Source organism: Muntiacus reevesi, chromosome X (genome assembly GCF_963930625.1).
Source record: "Muntiacus reevesi chromosome X, mMunRee1.1, whole genome shotgun sequence".
NCBI lineage: Eukaryota > Metazoa > Chordata > Mammalia > Artiodactyla > Cervidae > Muntiacus > Muntiacus reevesi.
Window position 1 is genome coordinate 36,850,437 of NC_089271.1, and position 22,799 is coordinate 36,873,235.

The following is a 22,799-nucleotide window of genomic DNA, read 5'->3' on the forward strand; positions in this document are numbered from 1 at the left end:
CTGGAGGAGCAGCCAGTGCAGAGACCCTGAGGTGGGAGCATATGTGGTGTGTTCAAGGAAGAACAGGGAGGCCTGTGTGGCTGTTATGAGCTAACAAAGGGAGGGGTACGAGAAAATGAGTTCAGAGGGGAAGCAGGGCCAGATGGGCCATGTGGACTCTTTTTGCACTTTGGCATTTACTCTGAAGAAGATGGCGGCAGTTGGAGAATTTTCAGCAGACTAGTGACCTGATCTGGCTTCTGTTTATGCTGGATCTGAGGGCTCTGCTGAGAAGAGCCTGTTGGAACAAGAGTGGAAGCCAGAAGGCTGGTTAGGAAGGAGTCCACAGTGTTATTGCAGGAGGTATTACTGGGCTTTGGAACATGAAGATAGATGTGGAGATATGACTACAAGATTCTACAGATATTTTTCATGAAGAGTCCAAAGGCATTCAGACCGATTGAAGAAGCATAATAATAAGTGTATTTAAACAGTTTTAGTCTAAATTAAACTTGTTGATAAGATAAAAGGCCTATTGAAATTTTTGTCTCTATTTATACTTCGCTCCACAAACAGTATTGTTCAGTAGCCAGAAAAGTGCTTGCACAGTTGGTGACTGTACTCACTCCTCTGGCAGCCTAAAAAGGGATGGCATTCAAAATATTTAGAAACTGGTATGTCAGGGGCACTGAGCCATCAGAACAGACCCTGGTGCAAGATTGGGCAGCATCCTGAGGGCCCTCCCAGGCCATGCAGTAACCTGGATTGTGGGGAGAACTAGGGCTGTGGAGGACAGGAGCATAGGAAGAAGGCGTGGACTGGGAGTTGCCCTGCTCACCAACTGATCCAGAAGTATTAAAATGTTAACAGCTGGTACAGCTCTGCTAGTGGGAAGCAGCAGACTGTCAGTCCAATAATTAATAAGTTAGTCAACTTTGTTCTCAAAACAAGGCTTATCTTCCTAAGTACCATCACTGTCGGTGGGGGGTAAGGAGGGAGCTCCCTTCTCATGTACTAATCCCCTTATATCTACAGCCTTTAGATGAATATTTTTTTTTAATTTTAAGAACTTTAAACCATTAAATTGCAATTGATTTACAATGTTACTTTCTGCTATACAGCAAAGTGATTCAATTATACACATATATGCATTCTTTTTTTACATTCTTTTCCATTATGCTTTATCATAAGAGACTGACTTGTTGTTTATCCATTCCGCATATAATGGCTTACATCTGCTAACCCCAGTCTCCAACTCCATCCCTCCCCCCAAACCCTCTCTCTTGGCAACCACAAGTACGTTCTTTGTGTGTACGATTCTGTTTTCTGTTTTGTAGACAGGTTCATTTGTCAGATTTTAGATAAGATTTGTTGTTCTGACTTACTTCACTCACTGTGATAAACTCTCAGTGCATCCAAGTTGCTACAAATATATGAATACTTCTTTATTAAACAACACCTGCTCTGCTTAGTGGCTCAGTCATGTCCGACTGTTTGTGACTCCATGGACTGTAGCCCACCAGGCTCCTCTGTCCATGGGGATTCTCCAGACAAGAATACTGGGGAGGGTTGCCATGCCCTTCTCCATGGGATCTTTCCAACCCAGGGATCGAACCCAGGTCTTCCACATTGCAGGCAGATTCTTTACCATCTGAGCCACAAGGGAAGCCCTAGATATTCCCCAACAAAAATTTCCTGTGATTGTGTGAGTAGACATATGTATTGATATATATAGGCTCAGATGGTAATGAATCCATCTGCAGTGCAGGAGACCTGGGTTCCATGTTCCCTGATTTGGGAAGATCCCCTGGAGAAGGGCATGGCAACCCACTCTAGTATTCTTGCTTGGGAAATCCCATGACAGAGGAGCCTGACAGACTACAATCCATGGGGTCACAGAGTTGGACACGACTGAGCGACTAACACACACATATGGTGCTTGTATTAATCTCATGCTTGCATTCTAACTGATATAGCTAGTCTTTTCTAAAAGAAAAAGAGGCATAAAGAGAAATACTTTCTGTCGAATAAACTTAGTGCAGCACAGTACTTTATGAAGCATATTTGCTCTTTCATGATGAAGAAAAGACCCATATAGAGTTACATGATGATCAACTTAACAATTTTCTCAATTTCTCCCACTTCTCAGCATGTCTTTGTTTCAGTGTTCTTGTCTGCTTTAGCGTGTGAGAAGTACCTTTTTAAAATGGAAAATTCTTAGAACATGAAAATCTCTAACCTATGCTCTGCTGTGATATAACTTATTAATTTTAGGCCTCACATCCTGAATCCCCAGGGTATGTGTTGCATACTGTGCAATATTAATTGGCCTATTAGTGCTCAATATTAATGTTATTCCCAGGGTGCCAGTTGGAAAATTTACTGTCACTGTTAATTGCTGTTAAGGAAGTTGGTCTTGCTTCATTGGAGGAATCCATGTGTGAACACCTTTTTGAATAGGTGGTAATTAGAAAAGTTAGGACTTATATTCCGCCTGCTATAGGCAGTATGTGTTGGCAAATACTCAAAGACCAAATCCGATCTATATTGGAGTTGCATTGATTTGCATTTCTATCTTTCTGAAATGAGTTTATTAACATTGCCTCAGTGTCTAAGTTATGAGGTAAATGTAGGGCACCAAGAAGGGGATTCCTTTCTCTAGGACATTTAAAGAGAGTTTTTGACTATTTTTGGAAGGGGCAACTGAAGAGTCTCTTTTAGGTTCAATCATATCACATCATGGTGTCATTTGCATGGACACTTAGCCTTAGTCCAGTTCTCAGAAGTACAAAACTGGTTTAATACTTAAGTGAACTTGGAACAATGCAATTGTCAAGCCCCTGTGGGCACAGGCAAAGTTTGGACAGAATTTTCCTTTATAATGAAATTAAGTGTCACTGTTGGTGGGAATGTAAGTTGGTGCAGTCACTGGAAAATAGAGGTTCCTCAGAAAACTGAAAATAGAGTTACTATATGATCCAGCAATCCCACTCCTGGGCATATACCCAGATAAAACTATAATTGAAAAAGATACATGCACCCCTATAGCATAGCAGCACTGTTCACAATAGGCAAAACGTGAAAACAGCCCATATGTCCATGAAGTGATGAATGAATAAAGAAGTTGTGATATGTATACACAGTGGAATATTACTCAGCCATAAAAAGAACAAAATAGTGCCATTCATAGCAACACGAATGCAACTTGATCATACTATGTGACGTCAGATAAATACCATGTGATATCACTTATATGTGGTATCTAAAACATGGCACAAATGAACTTATTTGCAAAACAGAAACAGACTTGCAGAGAACAGACTTGTGGTTGTCACGGGGGAGGGAAAGGGATGGACTAGAAATTTGGGTTGGTAGATGCAAGCTATTACATTTAGAATGGATAAACAAGAAGATCCTACTACATAGCATAGGTAACTATATTCACTATCTTGTGATAAACCATAATAGAAAAGAATATAAATAAGAAGGTATGTATTGTGTAACTGAGTCACTTTGCTATAAAGGAGAGATTTTCACAACATTGTAAGCCAACTATAGTTCAATAAAAGAATTAAAAAAAGAGAAAACTTAAAGTGTTAGACTGAATACCATTACATGAACAAGCATCTATAAGCAAGTAGATGCTGCTGCTGCTGCTGCTAAGTCGCTTCAGTCGTGTCCGACTCTGGGTGACCCCATAGACGGCAGCCCACCAGGCTCCCCCCGTCCCTGGGATTCTCCAGGCAAGAACACTGGAGTGGGGTGCCATTTCCTTCTCCAGCGCATAAAAGTGAAAAGTCAAAGTGAAGTCACTCAGTCGTGTCCGACTCTTAGCGACCCCATGGACTGCAGCCTACCAGGCTCCTCCGTCCATGGGATTTTCCAGGCAAGAGTACTGGAGTGGGGTGCCATTGCCTTCTCCAAGCAAGTAGATACCCACCTCCCCAAAAAAACCCACCTATTCCTATAAGCAGGGAAGTCTCCATTCTTTATCCTTTTATGAACATTAATAAGTGCCTTGCATGAAATTTTATTGCCATAATGATGTAGGAGGACTTCCCGGGTGGTCCAGTAGTTAAGAATAAGCCCTCCATTGCAGGGAATGAGGGTTCGATCCCTGGTCTGGGAACTAACATTCTGCATGCAGTGTGGCAACTAATCCCATGTACTGCAATTAGAGAGCCCAAGTGCCATAATGAAGATCCTGTGTTGCCACCGTTAAGACCCAACACAGCCAGATAAATAAATTTAATAAAATAATGAAAAACTTAAAGGAAATAATGATGTAAGCAACCATATTCTGATCATCCAGCCTATGAGATGGGGAAGGTGGCATGCTTTTCTGTTAAGTGAGGGGTGGTGAAAGTAAGGCATGGTTGAGGAGAGAGGGTGTGAAGAATGAGGACAAATGTGGAAGCAAGAGTTCTAACCCTGAGTAATACTCTGAGGGTGTAAAGCTTGCCATATTCTTACACATAGTTCATGTAAGTTTGGAGGTTCTTACACCATCTTTACTGATAACCTTATAACATTCACTGATTTTGTGAACAAATTATTTCAGATACCTTTTGTGCTAGTTAACAAAACTCTTGGTAGATATTTTTGAGAGTATTGAAGTAAGTTTTAGAGTTATATGGACTCCTGTTGAGGGTTCTTTAGGTGTCAACTGGCTCCTCCTGAAGAGTAAGATAGATATGGTTATACTGGTAGATGGAAGTATTTGGAAGCCAATTACAGTCAATATCATGTGTATATTTCCATTTCTACTTTGTGAGAAGGAACGTGGTTTTGAAAATTCCACCGATTTGCCTGCCATTGAAAGCACCTCTGAGGACCTCACAAGGACTCATCGCCGAAAACCTTCCAGCACACCATCCATAGCAGTGTCCCGGGCTTCCCTCTCCTCAGGTGAGTATTTCCAATCTGACTGCTCTGTTGTGAAAATGACTAAATCAAGTGAAACTGACTGCCTGGTGTGGCTTTAAATGTATGTTTCATGCCTTTGAAAATAATCATCCACTCTTTGACCCATGGTGTTTGGCCCACTCCATAAGAACTGTTGAAATGTGAACCCATGTGATGCCTTGAGTCCCTTGCAAAATATGTGAATTTTGGATTTGATAAGCATATACAGTCATGGGGCTTCCCAGATAGTTCAGTGGTGAAGAATCTGCTTGCCAAGGCAGAAGACGTGGGTTCAATCCCTAGAGGAGGAAATGGCAATCCATTCCAGCATTCTTGCCTGGGAAATCCCCTGGACAGAGGAGCCTGGTGGACTACAGTCCATATGGTCTTAAAGAGCCAGACCTGACTGACAGAGCCGAGAAGTCAGTAGAGGAGTTCAGGAAATATAATTGGCTCATTTAATACAAAAGATAAAGACATGTGCCCAGAATTCAAGGAAATGGTAGTTCCATTGACACATAGGTCAGAAGTGCCCTGTATCTAGACAGATGAATCATTATTCCCTGGTTTAAATAAGGCCTTCTTTGCAAGCAGCATTAAGGGATTATTAATAACCCCTTTCATTTGTATGATCCCTTCAAAAATAGTTTCACTTTAGCATCACAACAACCCCTGTGAAACAGATATTATTTTATGGTATAATTTTATTACCTTTGAATAAGGACACTCTTCAGAGAAATGTGTTATAATTAAGAACTTTCTGTCCCATGTGTAGATTTGAAATCATGACAAGATCCCAAGAAGGAAGAAATCACCAGTTATCTAATGCTAATGCTAAAATAAAGCCTAAGGCTGGATTCTCTGTGCTGAGTTGGGGGTGTCTCCCCAAAACAAGTTGCTCCCAAAGAGTTGGCTAAATGTGTGTGGCTATTATTGCATTTTGTTTAGGACTAGAAAATCGGTTCTCTAATTCAATGAATAATTTTAAACTAGCCTAGAAGCCAACCTCACGGAGCGTATTTCTACTACTTGTGCTCATATTTAGTTGTTCAGTTGTGTCCAGCTCTTTACAACCTCATGGGCTCTAACTCGCCAGGCTCCTCTGTCCATGGGGTTTCCCAGGCAAGAATATTGGAGTGGGTTGCCATTTCCTCCTCCAGGGGATCTCCTTGACTCAGGTATTGAACCCATGTCTCCTGTGTCTCCTGCATTGGCAGGCAGCTTCTTTACTGCTGAGCCATTTGAGAAGCCCCTTCATTTCACCTCTGACTAGTACTCAGTAGCTCCTGTAGATTGAGTGCATACTCTGGGTCTGGCGCTATGCTGAGCAGTTCTGTGCTATTTCATTTATCATTTCACTCTTAATCAGTTACTCTCTTCAGTCTTTCTCATTTAGAAGCAAGTATTCTCTCTCAGCAGGGTTTTGACATAGAAGTCTTTTATGGAAATGAACTGTTGATAAGCTATCCACAGCATTACTGAGCTTTGCATTTTTCTTTATATGTTTAAAAGCAAGAAATTCTGATGAAAGAATGTTCTGGTGTGCAAAGAAATAGAACTTCCTTTCAATTTCCCCACAGCCACTCCCTTTTTGTGTGAAAAGAACTCACATCATTTCATTGCATTTTATGTCAGATTTAAAAACACAATGTATGTGTGCGTGCTCAGTCATGTCGGACTCTGCGATCCCATGGGCTGTAGTCCACCAGGCTCCTCTGTCCATGGAATAGACAATAGATTCTCTAATAAATAAGGAATACTTAATGTTTTAGTTTTTTCTAAGCTTAATGGCCCATTCTTTGAGAGTTTGCCAAAGTTTTTGAGCACAACAAAATTCTTAAATAGCTTACAAATTGATCATGTTATAGTAGTAGAACATTTGCCTTCCTATGCTCAAAGGAGAAATGTACAGATCAGTGTTGGTAAGTCAGTCCAAGAAACTTTCAAAATACTGTTAATAAATGGTAGCATGTTAGCATAAACAGTATGAAGTTTCTGATCGTTGTTTTCATGACACTATCTATGCCCTATCCCTAGAAAGAATTAGAATAACAATGAAACATTTGCAATGAGAAGTGAACCCTTCTAACAAAACAAGATGATTCCCTTATTCCCCTTTCCTTCCTGCAGACCGGAGTCGATCTGAGTTAGATTTGAGCGGGTCATTTACAGAAGACTTAGAGGATACTGTAAGCATAAGGAGCAAATCTGTCCCTGGGGCTTTGGACAAAGACTTGGTAAGTTGGATATGGAAGAGTGTCTAATGGTCATGAAGAAAGGGCACAGGCTTATTCCAAACCTTTCCATTTTCAGGAGGATGAGTTGAGAGTGAAGTGAGGCTATACAATCATTTCTTCCTATTAGTCTTCACAACTAACATATAAAAACAAAAATGATTTAGAAAAGGTAACAGGTGATCAGGTTAATGAGTGACGAGTATCTCTAAGAAAACACCTGTTGGGGATTTCAGTTCCTGGTTAAAAGCATGTCACTTAATCTAAACCCAGAAAAAGTAAGGAATCCTAACGTTTCCTAAATCCAACATTACTAGACTTATCTGACTATAGGTTTTATATGAACATTTCTACATGTCACGTTATCCCCCTAAACTGTCTTCTCAATTGAGACTAACTTATGTGAAATTTAATGTTTAAGGTAAAGTCATTCATGAAATGAGAACGTTGAATTAAATTATTGTGAAGGTTCTAATATCCTGAAATTCCTATTTCTACAATATCTATAATCCAATTTAAACTCTTTGGATGAAAGATAAGACAAATGTTAAATGACACTATTACAATTTTTCTGACACAAACCAGAAAACTTAGTTCTAACACTCAATGTTATTTACTATAGTAATAAAAAAATACAAAGTATTTTTAAATCTACCACAAAAGGGCAGTGGTGACAGTGGGCAATGAGAGCAAATGGTTTCAAAGCTTACTTGGTATTCAGCCTTTATTTTTTATTATTATTATTATTTTTTGGTAGTCAGCCTTTAAAGAACAGATAATTCCAATGTTATTAAACTATTACTGATCATAGAAAATCTTCTGAAAAATCTTCAAATTCATGATATGAAGCCATTTTATATAACCTGAATACTCAAACTTGATTTTAAAAATAGTTTAAAAAAGGAAAGCTACAAATTAAATGAATTTATAAATATATACAGAAAACTTGAATATATACACAAATCTAGCAGTGAATCAAAAATACTGCAATAAGCAAGTTTTATTCTAGGTTTGAATGGAAGAATTAATCTCTATAAGAATATCTTTTACATAATTAATATTTCACTATATTAAAGGAGAAAGTAAAAACTACATCAATAGATGCGGAAAACTTTTTAAAAAGAGAATGTAATTCGAATAGGATGCATAATACTAGCTTCACCCAGGGTGAGAAGGAGGACCAGGGAAGAGAGGAGAAACCAAAAAGAAAGGTATCCTTAAATAAAAAAAAAGAAAATAGTATGCATGATATAATCCATTTATCTGTGTGTATATGTACCCTGTTCATCCATCAAAGATTATTGAAATTTGATTAATAATATGCGAGTGGAGATACAAGTTTTTTTTTAATCTATATTGCTTGAAATTTTTACTATAAAAATGTACTATTTAAATAGCCAGGGGATAGAAAAGTGGGGAAAGAAAAGTAGAATCTGGGATTTTTGGTAAGAAACCAATATGTAAAATAGTTTGTTCTATTGGAGAGATTTTCAATATACATTTCCGTGTCTTAACAGTATATATACATACACAGGCATGCATTAACATGCGCACACACACATACACACACAAATGCACCTCAACTTTTCAAATTAAAAAGTAAGTACTTTGCTCAAAGTGAATTACTTTAGTGAGCAGGGAAGGAGGGATTGAACGCCCAGATCTCTGTGAGTCCACATTTCATGGTCTTTCCGTAAAGCAAGCATCACTAGGAAGGAGACCCCAATCTTCAGATGGTTGTAATTCAGGTCAAATGCAGAGCAATAGAGCAAAACCTAGAAATGGAGTTTTTTTTAGATATTTGTATCTGATATTTCAAGTATTTAAAAACAGTGTTTTCAAATATCGTATTATTAACATATATTTGAAATCTAGAAGGATGATACTGACGAATCTGTTCTCAGAGCCACAGTAGAGACACAGACATTGATAATAGGCTTATGGACAAAGGTGGGGGAGAAGAGGGAGAGGGTGAGATGAATGGAGACAGGAGCATGGATACATATACACTAACATAGGTAAAATAGATAGCCAGTGGGAATTTGCTGTAATAACTCAGGGAACTCAAAGTGGGGCTCTGTAATAACCTAGAGGAGTGGGAATGGGCGGGAGGTGGGAGGGAGATTCAAGAGGGAGGGGACATATGTACACCTATGGTTAATTCATTTTGATGTATGACAGAAATAAAATCAATGTCATAAAGCAATCATGAATCAATTATAAATAAATATTATAAAAAGTTGTTTTGTAAGTGAAAAGACTTTCTAGGAAAGACACCAAGCCACTGATTTTATTCCCCCCCCCATCCTTCCTTAGGATTCCTTGGAAGAGATGGAAGATGGCATTGATGACTTAGTGTCCTCCCAGTTTTCTTCAAATACCCACAGTCTAGCGAGTGGCCTGTCAACAGTAAGCAATTCTTGAGCATGCACTGGAATTTTCTTCTTTCTCTTGTTGATTTTCTTTGCATTTCCAAAGAAGAGAATCCAAAGAACTTCCAAAGAAGTTCTTGGAAAACGCAGGATCATGAATTAAAGTTATTATAGTCTCCTGCTTGCCTTTTGTCCAAAGAATACCTTTTATTCAAATTTTGTGGGAGCTTTTCCTAAGGCTCCTGATTCCTACTTTAAAAAAACCTCTCCCCACCACGTTTTAAAGCCTCATCACTCCCTAGTTCAGGCTCTCATCAGCTGAACCCTCTGAATTATCTCAGTTCTCAGTTGGTAAATTTCCCTGCTGCCATTCTCTCAGTTCCTCACATGTCCTCCTTCCAGTCACTTTCCTCACTTTCCTTAAACACATAGCCAAGTAACTTTCTTTCCTATTCATACATCAAGTCCATAACTTCCCACTCCTACAGAATAATGTCCCATCTTACTTTGGTGTTTGAACCCTTCTTTAAGAGGGCTTTAGGTGCCCCTGGGTCTTTTTATCTATCTGTATGCCTCCAAGTCTTTTCTTGGTGTCTTTTATTTCCGTCTGTTGCTCTGATATGCTTTTCTCTTTTGACCTTTGGGCGACTTCCTTAAAGAATTCTCAAGCAGGCTCTGACAGGAAATGGACCTACCTAAGTGTGCCTGATGCTGACTCAGACACTGTGAGTGTTCAACCTTTCCTTTTTCTTTTTTTCAATTGTTCTTCATGGATTTCATGATATAGAAAATCTCATTAGCCAGCCAATTCTTCCAGCCTTTCTGACTCATGTACCATTAACCAGCAATCCTCTTTTAAAAGGTAAATAATATAATCAGAATCCAGGTATTCCAAAGAAAACACATTTTTTAAACATTAGAATCTGTGGACTAGAGAAAAGATACATGGTCCAGAATGGTTTACCATGAACAAGGCACCTTTTCATGGGATTCTCCAGGCAAGAATACCAGAGTAGGTAGCCATTCCCTTCTCCAGGGTATCTTCCCAACCCAGGGATCCAACTTGGGTCTCCTGCATTGCAGGCAGATTCTTTACCATCTGAGCCACCAGGGAAGCCCCTTAGAATAAACATCTCTATTTAAATCACAGCATTGGCTTGGTTAAAAACATAGTTTGGTTAGTAGTAAAATTCTTGCAACTTCTTCAGTTTCTTCCGAGCTTCTGCAATAGTGGGTTCTTAAACTGAATTTTCTATGTACGGATCTCATGCTTTAACAGAGGACCCTCTCTGAAGGACTGGCTACAGAAGGATGTGGTATAGATACAAGTAAGTGACCCAAGGGGTCAGTAAGGTATGGTGCGGAGGTCCTCAGACTAAAAATCTGGAAATCTTTTGCTTTGCTGTCAACAAAAAAAAAATTAATCAGTTGATCTAAGAAAGTAATGGGAAATTCTATTGGCTCCATAGTGAAGATTATAACCTGGGAACAGCATCTCAGAAAGCTCCGAGAACTGTTCTGCCCGTAGAAGTCAAGCACAGTTATATATATTTTTTGAGACAAAGGGGCTATACATTAAACGATGTATTACTGATAGTTTACACAATTCAGATCTAAGCATCATTGTGTCTCCTTATAAGAGCATAGGAGGAATACTGTCTTTTAAGGAGTTGTCTTATGGATTCTCGAAGGATGTTGTTGTTTATGGCTGAGCAGGTATTCTTGCTGATGAGGGAGGTCTGGTAGAAACATACTGCAGATACATAATGCACAGTAGAGGGGAGCGAGGAGGCCAAAGGGCAGATGAACTTTTTCACGTTCAAATTTTTCTTGGGGAATTCTCTGGTGGTCCATTGGTTAGGACTCCACACTTTCATTGCTGAGGGCCCAGGTTGGTCAGGGAATTAAGATCCTGCAAGCCATGTGGTTCAGTGAAAACAAAAAAGAATGTTTAAAATTTTCAAGTTTTGCCATAAAATATGAACTTTATTTCACAATATTTTGGCACTGCCAATAATTTCTGTGAGCCAGACTTGACTCATATGTGACATGAGGGGTTTGGGGCTTATTCTCGAGGCCCTTGAAACTCAAAGCATGGTCTGTTGACCAGCAACACGGAGTGACCTGAGACAGAGACTCTAAAAGGCTGTCAGTTTACAGAACCACTAGTGTCTCTGTGGTAATTTCATAGCACTGCTAGGCCAAGTGAAAGTGAAGTTGCTCAGTCAGATCCAACTGTTCGCGACCCCATGGATTGTAGCCTACCAGGCTCCTCAGTCCGTGGAATTTGCCAGGCAAGAGTACTGGAGTGGATTGCCATTTCCTTCTCCAGGTGATCTTCCCAACCCAGGGATCGAACCTGGGTCTTCCACATTGCAGGCAGACGCTTTACCGTCTAAGCCACCTAGCCCAGTTATTAAATAGTTAGCTTGGAAAAAAATAAGCACTGGTATCTTAACAACTTAATAGCCATTTGAAAATATAGTGCACAGTAACCATTTGAAAAATAATATTTTTATTCCATTCTTCATTTTAGTCCCTTCGTCGTGTCCGACTCTTTTCCGTTCTTAAATAGCCCCTGAGGTGATGTGTGGGCCTAATGGGGACTATATGAGTTGGCAGCAGCATTTTCATTTCCTTTTTCTCATGGATTTTTGTGCAGTACATGTTTTTTGTCATAGTTACTGCCTAAAGCTCAGGTTCACATGGATAGGACTTTATTAAAAAGAAGAAAGTGGGGTCGAATGTTAACACTGTGAACTACTATTTGCATGGTATCTAATAGTTGTTAGTGTTGTTTCCCTGGGAATTTTAAAATATCCTGCAGTTGTGAGTTGGGGCTGGTGCTCTGGGATGCCTTAACACACAGTTTGGGAACTGTGGACCTCGAAGTTTGTTAGAAAAGCAGAATCGCAAGGCTTCCCTGGTGGTCCAGTGGTTAATAATCGACCATGCAATGCAAGGGACACTGGTTCAACCCCTGATCTGGGAAGATTCCACATGCTGCAGAGCAACTAAGCCCTTGCATCACTACTATGGAGCCTGTTGCACTCTGGAGACCAGGAGCCACAACTTCTGAAGCCCGAGGGCCTAGAGCCTGAGCTCTGCAACAGGTGAAACTACCGCAATGAGAAGCCCTGCACAATGCAACTAGAGAGCAGCTTCTGCTCATTGCAACTGGAGAAACCCCAAGTGCAGCAACAAAGACCCACCACAGCCAAAAATAAATAAACAAATGTTAAAAAAGAAAAAGAATCTCAGACTCCACCTGATACTGTGTGCATTAGAACCTTCATTTTAACGAGACCCCCAAGTGACCAGTAGGCAATTAAAGTTTGCAAAGACACCTGCTATCATGAAAATTCTGATGTTTGGTTTTAGGAACCGAGTAGACGACTTAGGTCACTCACTGGCTCTTTAAGTTTTAATTTCGAAATTTTTATGGAATCCTTGGTTTGCTCTTGCCCTTGATTTAAGCTTGAAAGTGAGACTGGCCACATCACCCACTGCTTTCAGATCAGTCTCTACTTTGAGCAATTGAAGCAAGGTTATGACTTTTGTTTTATATATAAACAAAAAAATATATACAAGGTATGAGGTCTAACCTCTCTTTGCACTTACCATAGTCTTTACTTCCCAGTCGTTCATAGACAGGGCTTTTGAAATGCCTAGATCACTTCTGAACGCCTTCCAGGTGGTCTTTTGTGACAGTCGTGTTGCTAAGACACAGAGTTCGTGTTGCTGGCACTACAGGATAATTTTGTTCCATTTAATTTAAAATGTATCTCTTGTTATTAGTGTCCCATCAGAACTTTCATTCATTCTGGCACATTTGGACAGGGTTTCTTTCTGCATTTTATTTATTTATTTTTTTTCTTTCTGCATTTTAATTTTATTTACTGGCTGGTGTATTAGTTTCTTGTTTAGCATTCTGTTTGTGAGTTGCTATTTTATAGATGTGTAGAAAGCTACAGTCACATTAGTTACTAACCCTGTGGCCTCACAACTGGTCAGGGGAGTCCAGACAGCTGTGGGCAGTGATGTTCTCGTGGCATGCTCTTTTGGAAGATGCAGTTATGTTACAGAACCAATCTTGGGTCTGGTTGTCTGGGTACAGTAAAAGCAATCTACTGACACCAGATTGTGGTGAAGGAAAGTGCAGTGTTTATTGTGTAAATGTCGAGGATGGCTGACTGGTGCTTGAAACCCCTCAAACTTCCTGAAGGGTTTCAGCAAAGCATTTCTAAAGGCCAGGTGAGGGCCGCGGGTCTCAGAGTATGTGATCAGCTTGTGCACAGTTCTCTGATTAGTTGATGATGATCAGTCCTTAGGCTACAGAAGGTCTGGGGGCTATGTGCTCATGGTCATCAAATCGTTAATTTCTTCCATTTGATGGGGGTTGTAGCATCTGTAGAACAACTCAGGAAATGTGCATTAGATTCTATTAATATTATCTGGGTACTTCAGAGGCAATAAAGTAGAGGATAAAGGGGAGGGGCTACGTTGGGGAGGCCCCATAGGGTCCTGCTGGGTTATAGTATGGCTTCTCAGAGACTTATGGGATGGAATACTCTATGTAGGTATCAGAGAGAGAAGCTTGTAGCTTATCCTTGCACAGAAATATGGGATTTTTTTTCTTTGTCCTCATCAATGCATTCTAGACCTTGAAGTAGACTGACCTTGAGTCTCCCAGTGAAAGAGGAGAAAGCTACAGGGATGGGGAGAGGAGATGGAATGGGAAATGCCTGTGTCCCCACATTCATGAGAAGTGAATAAACAAAGGCTATTCACTAACCCAAAAAGGCAATGCATTCCCCCTCAGCGAGTGTCCTGCCTTCCTTACTAATGGTCCTAGACTTTGTCCTTTCTCAGACTTGGATTTTATGCAACACCAGAAAAACAAGCCATCTTTTGCTTTCTTCCTTCACAGTAAGCTTCCCTGCTTGCTTATAAACAACGGGAATTGTAATTGAATGGGGGGAGGTAGCTTCTGTGCAGAGATCACTAGCATAACCCGGGATGCCTCTTTTCATCTTGTTGATTCCAGACCAGCCTGAACAGCATGATGAGTGTTTACAGTGAGACAGGAGACTATGGCAACGTGAAGGTCAGCGGGGAAATCCTTTTGCACATCAGCTACAGCTACGAAACTGGCGGGCTCTACATTTTTGTCAAGAACTGCAGAAATCTGGCCATAGGAGATGAAAAGAAACAGAGGACAGATGCGTAAGCACATAGCATGTTCCCCAGACTGTTTCAGTCACTGCCCATGTGAATTATGTGTATTTGTCAGCCTGTGTGTTTCTTTTTCAGAAGCCTTTTAGCATTCATCTAGAATCAGAAGGCATCACTTTCTCCCTCTGCCACACTTCTAAATATTATCTGACATGCCTGCATAATGGTTGCATTCATAGTTACCTGAGTCTTATTTTATTTAAAAAAGTTTTTTTTTTTTTTGGCTGCACATTATGGCTTGTGGGAATCTCATTTCCCTGGCCAGGGATTGAACCCAGGCCATGGCACTGAAAGTAGCAAATCCTCACCACTAGACCACTAGGGAACTCTTAAGATTTTAAAGAAGCTATTACTCAGCATGATTCAGGACTCACAGATTTGTAGTTCACACAGAGGCAGCTCTTTGTCATACAAGGCTGACATGTTGGCACACCCCAGGCTGTATGAGAGTATCCTATTAATTTTTGTTCTGGGAAACCCTCCAGAAAAAATTACCAAGCTGTTTGCCCAATTGAACAACTTGAAAGGGCAATTATGAGGCTCTCGGGATTTCCAGGATCAGCCTGGGAGGGCAGGTTAGACCATGGGAAGGTAAGACCCAGGGCTTCCCAGGACCACTGCCAGTTTGGCGAGTCACCCTGAGGACTCACAGGTCTCCACACACAGTCATAATCAGTACAGGGGAAAGGCATATGTGGCAAAGGTCAAGAGAATCAAGGCTCAAGCTTCCAAGGACCTCTCCCAGTGGAGTCACATAGGATGTGCTCAAGTCCTCCAGCCACAAGTGGTGAAAACACATGGGGGGTGTTGTCTACCAGGGAAACTCACTGAGAGGCTCAACTGGTCACATACCAAAATCCCAGTCTCCTACATGGAAGCAGGTGTTCAGCAGGAACCATACTATTTCCACAAATATTTTTGGCACAGTGAGCCACTTATTTCTGTTCCCAGAGTGATGAAAATCCTCCTGAAATCCAGGTTCTGCATGCTAGCCAAGAGCCAAACCTATAAACAGATATTTCGAGTGAGAGCAGTCTCAGACCCACTGTTTACCCTTTTTCTACATAATAGATAAACAGCTCAGCAAATCTGTTTCCAAAACAGACAAATGAGTAGACAAATAGATTGGTCTGGTTACCTCCTTAGCTAAATATCAGAGAGCTTCAGGATTGATATCATCAGTCTCAAAGGGATCATCTAAAACCACAGTAGGTGGACTTCAGGACTCTGGTAGCATCTTTTACATTTCAGTCTTGTACATCTTGTGCATTTCTGAGTCTGCCATGATGCCCTGCTCCTGGGACTGCTCAAGGCCAGGTATTGGGGAGAATTGCTATTGTGACTTCAGGTTGTTAATTTTAATTTCCTCTTTTTCACTATTTTTCTTCATTCACTCATTGACTCCACTCATCAGAAGTCCAGACATCTGAGTGGAGAGGAAAATTACCTCTATGATCAAGAGCACTTATCATAATAATAGATTATACTTATTCAGTAGTATAATGTATTAGCTCCTTGTATGTGTCAGCTCATTTGATCCTTATCATCCCCTAAGTCATCATCCCAGGTTTGCAGATGATGAAACTGAGATACAGAGAGATTAAGTAAGCTCTTGAGTTCCCCCAAACCATTGACACCTGGAGTAATTCAAACCCAGCTGGCTTGACTCTAGAACCCACTCTCTTTACTACAAGAATTTACAAATTCTCTCTTATTGAAGGTCCAGAGTTATATTTCAAAATGTCCTGGTATGTAAACCACATTCTCTTTGGTTCTGTCTCTTATACTCACTAGCCTGTTTCTTTTACCCCTTTTATTCACTGAGGTCCCTGAGCATTTCTCTCAAAGTAGATGTTTCCCAAGGATTACTTTCAATTTTTTTTATCATATACAGTTATGTCAAGTCATACCTTCTTCCTGATAAGTCCAGAAATAACAAGCGCAAGACCAAAATAAGAACAGGCACCAATCCAGAATTCAATGAAACCCTAAAGGTAAATCAATACTCTTTCATGGTAACTTTAATGACTCAGTTTACCTCATTGGTTTAGATATAACTGTAAAGGATTTGCATGTCAAGGCTTATATGTATTTTAGAAAAGCAGAATGTGAGTCGGTTGGCTTTCTGTTTCTGGAAAAGAAAGCAACGTAAACCACTCTTAGTCTATTTCTCTGGTGCTCCCAAGATTGCACTGGAAGTAGAGATTATCCAGGAAAATTACATCTGACTTGGTATCAATACCTCTTGTCCAAAGGTATGTTTCACCCTTGAGAAAACAGTTTTTTTTTCTAGTTCCCTGTAAAAGAAGTTTGTCCAAGTTTTGGCTTTAACTTAGCAGGTCACTCTATACATACTCATTGTTCTGCTAACGCAGCATTAAAATGTGCTGTTTCTTGTTAGGGTTTCAGAATTTGGCTAAATTTATGCGTGTGGTTAATGAACAGTTGGAGATGCAGGGCTAGATTTGAAAAATCTCAGAGACAGTGGCCTAGGTAAGATATAACCCAGGTCCCAATTCCAGAGACATTACTTTTTCCCATGGGCCTCCATGTAGCCTCTTCCCTCACCCTGGACACAGTTGGCCTGGTAAGAAAGTTCCAAGGGGATGGGGATGTTGACGTTACTGCCAGTCACAGGGTAACTTATGGATCTTGGAGCCAGAATGATGGAGCCATGGAGTCCACCAAAGGAGGAAGTTGGCGAGTGGGGGCGTGTGTCAGCAGGGTCATATGTGAAAGCAGGAGCCAGTATCAAGGGGGCCAAAGTGAAAAGGAATGAATATACGCAGAGGGTGAAACCAGCAGCCATGACAGGATAGCAAAGATGAGCAGAAGCAGAGCAGATAAAGAGAATGACGTGGCATATCCGGGAAGCAGGGCCAAAGTGAATCATGCTGGAAACAGCAAGGATGATGCGAATCCAAGATGAGAAATCAGTCAGTCTGAGGCATGTCTGAGGTGATATTTGCAGAGAACAATCAAGAGATTTTGAGGGGGTGTGGGTATGTGGCCCCAGATAATGTTCTGCTGGAAAAGGGAAAACCATGCCAGTGATATTTTCTTTCTGCTCAATATATGTATATGTTGATTTCACCCCTGCACTTAGGCTGAACTTTAGGAAGTTTGACATTTGCAAGTTTCTCACTGTCAAACTTTCCTGGATTTGGGTCTTATTATTCTAAATAAGACAGAGAAATTAGAGACTTGATGCATTAAACCTTGCACTTACAAAGTAGCTGTTGACAAAATAATTAGGCAAGTAAAAAGCAAGTAAAGCTGAAAAGGGGACAAGCTTTATCACCTCACACTTTCAATTTAATATCGAAGTTTATCAAACCCCCATGAAAAGCCTGTCAATAGATCTTTCAGTGATAGGTCTCACACAAATGAGTTTATGGAATAGAACCTGAGTTGTAGCAGAAACGAAGAAAAATGAAGTGTTTTTCTCTTGGGTTTGTTTTGTTTGTATTACTATTGCATATGATCTGGAAGCTAGTGGAAGTAAATTTCATCCTGTCCTAGAAATGGAAATGGAGTGTAATATTGTAAATCTGGTTTTGCAGTACACCATCAGCCATGCCCAGCTGGAAACGAGAACTCTGCAGCTCTCAGTCTGGCATTATGATCGGTTTGGACGGAATAGCTTCCTGGGGGAGGTGGAGATTCCTTTTGACTCATGGAACTTTGAAAATCCAAGTGATGAGTGGTTTGTGCTTCAACCCAAGGTAGGAAATGCTTCCAGATGACTCAAACACTTATACAAGGAATGAGCAAAACTGATGTCGGAGGCCTAAAGAATCTGAAGACCTCTAGTTGTCAAGTGATAATCTGGAAAGATTAGTGCAGCTTATTTTGGAATGCTATAATAAATGTAAATGCACTCTTTTGGAAATCCTTCTTTGATATAGACTGTCTGTAAAATGCAAGCCATAATCTTTCATAATCATATTTCTTATTAATTTGACCTGCTAAAAATATAGTCAGTATTCAATAGTCACCATGGAGAAACAAAAGAATACATTATATGATCCTATCAGGTCAGAAAAAAATATTTTTCAAGGCTGGTATTAGAAATTAAATGCTACTATGGTATGTTCTAAACTAAACCAACAGTGTCTGGGATTCACTCTGTGCAGTTGGTATCTCTACAGTAATTTTTGAAGTCAAAAGTGAGATGGGATAAAGGTCCCACTTATGTAACCAAAGATTGTTCTTTATATAGAGAAGGGGAAAAAGAACATGATGGTTAAGAGAGTGGACTCAGATCAGACTTCCTGGGTTCAATCCTGGCTTCACAACTCTGTGTAACCTTGGGGAAGTTACTTAACTTCCCAGGCCTTGGTGTTCTCATTGGTGATGTAAGAACTGGACATCAGTTTTAGGGATGCTGTGAGGCTTGAAGAAGCCTGCCTTGTGATACTTGCATTGTCAGGCACATTGTAAACTTCTCAATGAATGCTAGGCAGTGTTTGTTATGTTGGAATCCTTATATTGCAATTGGCAGAAACCCCAGCTCACACTACTCAAAAAATGAAAGGAAATTATTGACCAGAGATGATCAAGCATGGCTTGATCCAGATGCTCGGATCTTAGCAAGGCCCTGGGGTGTCTTGATCTCTCTTCTCTGTATTGGCTTCACTTGCAGACTTCATGCATTATGGGCCTCCCCTCACTGATCCCAGGCCTGCTTCTCTTGAACACCACAACAGCTGCAAACCTCTCATCCTTGCCTCACACTGTCCAGGACAGGAAAGAGTTCCTCCTCCTCCAACAGTCAAGTCAACACCCTGGACCTGGTTCCTAATTCTCATGACAGTATTTGCCCATCCTTAGCCAATCATTGCAGCCAGAGAGGAGAGATACATTGAGGGGCTTAAGACCATCAGAACATAAAACTGGTCCTGAAGGTGGTATCACCCCCGAAGAAATCCAGGTACAAAAATACTAAGAAGGAAAAATGATGAATGGGTGCTAGACAGCAAAAACAAACATTGATCATCAATAACAGCGCTTGTTCATCATTATTAGTAGTAGCATCGTTCACATGCTAAGAACCACTGCTAAGCATTGTTATCCCCATTTTATATGAGGAGCCTGAGACTCAGAAGATAAATACAAGTTTCTGGTGGATTTTATAAGTGTTGACCTCAAAAACTTGGTATAAGTAACTTATGGACAACCTTTAGGAGGTTTACTTTGGCTCTGGGTAAAATTGATAATGAAATAGGGATCCTCAAACAGAAAACAACCTCATTCCCGTGACTCACATAAATGTTGTAGAGAGAGGAAGTATAATGTTAACAACAAATAAGTCCACAATAGCGTAACATTTCTCTGACATTATTAATAAATCTGAGAAATATTTGGTCACTACAGCATTAAAGCTCTGTGAATTGAATGAAAAGCCTCACCATAAAGGATAGCAATTGAGTTGATTTAAACCTTCTGGCACTTGCTTCCTTTTGTGTATAATGAGTATCAAAGAATCATAGAAAATGTCCAGCACATCATGTGATGTGTGACACTGATGAAGGACAAGTAACATGTATCTAAGTCCATGAAATTAGCTTGTCCATCAGAAATGTAACAGGAGAGCACAGAAGAGCTGTTTTGGACATGCACTTGGAGGGTTTCTGGTCAGTTTCTTGGAAATGGTTGGAGGATTTGCTCTGAGATGATAGCAATACTCTCTCAGGCATTGTTTTTGCTTAGAGGCCAGCAGCTTTCCATGATAATCACCTTCACATTGACATTGAGCAGTTTGATTTTTTTTAAATCACAAGTGAGAAGCATCTCTCTGAGGTTGCTTAGGTGGAAACATTCTGATGGTGTTTAATGTCAGTGGAACTCCTCTGGTCCTCTGCCAGAACCCCTTGGATTCCTTTAACCATGTCTCTTGTGAATTTTGCCTCCAACTGCCTCTACCTGACTCTGTTTTTAGAAGACTGTCCTCAGGCTATTGTAGATTTTTCCCATATAGGCAGAGTGTCAGAAATTCCTAGGAGCTTCTGTCCCTCCTGCCACAAGGCAAGTCTTCACCAATAACTGATAGATGGTGGAGTCTGAAAGCTCAGTTCCATTACTGAGAGAGGAAAAGCTCTGAGGCATTATTTACCCTCCAGAGCTCTCCTGCTGGATCAGAAGTCCTTGCCTGGCTTCCTCCTCTTCCCCAACCTATCTCCCCAACCCTTTCCCTGACCTAGCCTGGGAGCCTTTCCATAATAGGTCACTTGGAAAAGAATCCTCACCTCAGCGTTGGTTTCTGGCAAGAAGTTGAATAGTCAGGTGTTAGTCGCTCAGTCATGTCTGACTCTTTGTGACCCCATGGACTGTAGCCCGCCAGGCTCCTCTGTCTGCAGGATTGTCCAAGCAAGAATACTGGAGTGGGTAGCCATTCCCTTCTCCAAGGGATCTTCCTGACCCAGAGATTGAATCCATGTCTCCAGCAGTGGCAGGTGGATTCTTTGCCATCTTCTGGGAATGCAGTCTAAATTAGTGTCTAATCCACGTCACCTTTTCCTGCCAAGCTTTCTCTGACATGTATAGAGGAAAGGCTGCAGGTTATTCAGACTTGCTTAGATACCATGCCTTCCAAATTTTATTCTCTGTCTCCCTCCTCAGTCGTTTCAATGCAGTAGCTGCTTCATCAACTATAGCTCTAGTATGAGCCGCCCCAGATACTTGATGTTTCTCATAGATTATCCAGCTGAGGAGCTAAAGGGTGAGCTACAGGGACCAATTTCCTTGGTAACAAAGGATCAGAAATAATATTTCTTAAACATTCAGAAAGATGGACATCCTTTGGCAGTGAGAAGATTGGAAAGACAGAGTGCCTTATTGCTTATCGACTGTTGGTGAAAAGTCCCTGGACACCTACCTTTGATTTTGCTATGTCTTCCCACCCATCAGAAGGCTGGTGCAGACAAAGAAAGAACTCACGATGCCAGATGTACTTACTGTAAAGTAGTTTCACGGTATAACCCCCATTTTACAGCGTGATGTAGGATTGTTTATTAGCTGTAATTCATTATCTTACTGAAAGACAAGAAGAGCTTGTCAGTGTAAATTGCCTTTCATGTATTCCCAGAAGGTGCTATTATAAAAAGGACCTTTGAATGTCAACAGCAAGCTTAAGTGGTTTTCCAAGGAAGCCTTCTCTGTCCCAACTTCAGGCAGAGTCAGTGTAACAGGAGGTCCTGTAGAGTCATTGCCTAGCTATAGGGCTCTCTTTATGTGGTATTTTGGACAGACTTGTGTCCATAATAGATGACCCCACCTTAGCCCTGTAAATGTGCTGGGAACTCTGCTTCCTACTCTGATTGGCAGTGGATCCCTGTCTCTTCAAAAAGCAAAATATAATGGGCATTATCAGATTATTCCCCACCCCTGCTGAGTCAGATTCCTTCAGTGTTTCCCTGTTGTCTCTGGATATGGTTTGAGTAAATCCTAACCCTCACCCTGGCACTCAGCGCTCAGTTGGTATGGCCCAGTTTTCTGGAGCAGAGGAGTATGTCAGTGCTTTACCTGTATCCCCATTTTCATTCATACGTGGCTCCCCTCAGCTGTCCCTCCTGCCAGCCAGTATCTGCCAATCTTCGTAGGATAGGCATCCTCAGGCTTGGGATGTGGATGTCGAAAGCCAGCGTAGCCTGGGTATTTCAGTCTTGTGGGAGTTGAGGGCAGAGTCCTTGGTCAATAACTGATGGGTGAGGGAATATAAACACTCTAGCATCTTTGCTCTGATCAGGAGCACTCCAAGGTGTGATCTGTCTTGTCTTTAAAGCTCCCTCATGGAACTGAGCAAGGGTTACTCTCCCTGAAACTTGACCTGACCTTGTAACCTTGGCAAACCTCTCTTCACTTCACAGTTCAGCTACCCTACTGCCCATCCTAATAAAATACTATAATAGAAATTTGTGTCTTCAGGTCTCCTGAGGACCCCAGAGGACCCATGTTGTCATCTTCCTTGCTGCTTCCTAACTGTATACACACATCTGAGCACACCTCCCAACCAGCACTCAGACACATTCTACACAATCCCCACTGAATTCTGTGCATCCTACTTTGTTGCTTA

General features: G+C 40.8%; 1 protein-coding gene across 2 annotated transcripts in view; it reads left to right on the forward strand.

The window, feature by feature from the left end:
- Positions 1 to 22,799, forward strand: part of SYTL5 (synaptotagmin like 5) — a 109,202-nt gene that overhangs the window by 72,005 nt on the left and 14,398 nt on the right. The window contains exons 7-13 of one of the 2 annotated variants that reach the window (XM_065916495.1): positions 4,758 to 4,887; positions 7,015 to 7,121; positions 9,435 to 9,527; positions 10,150 to 10,215; positions 14,538 to 14,716; positions 16,620 to 16,719; positions 18,289 to 18,450. In XM_065916495.1, coding sequence (XP_065772567.1) covers positions 4,758 to 4,887; positions 7,015 to 7,121; positions 9,435 to 9,527; positions 10,150 to 10,215; positions 14,538 to 14,716; positions 16,620 to 16,719; positions 18,289 to 18,450 — 837 coding nt within the window. The remainder of the gene's footprint in view (positions 1 to 4,757; positions 4,888 to 7,014; positions 7,122 to 9,434; positions 9,528 to 10,149; positions 10,216 to 14,537; positions 14,717 to 16,619; positions 16,720 to 18,288; positions 18,451 to 22,799) is intronic. The other variant, XM_065916496.1, reaches the window with a different exon arrangement.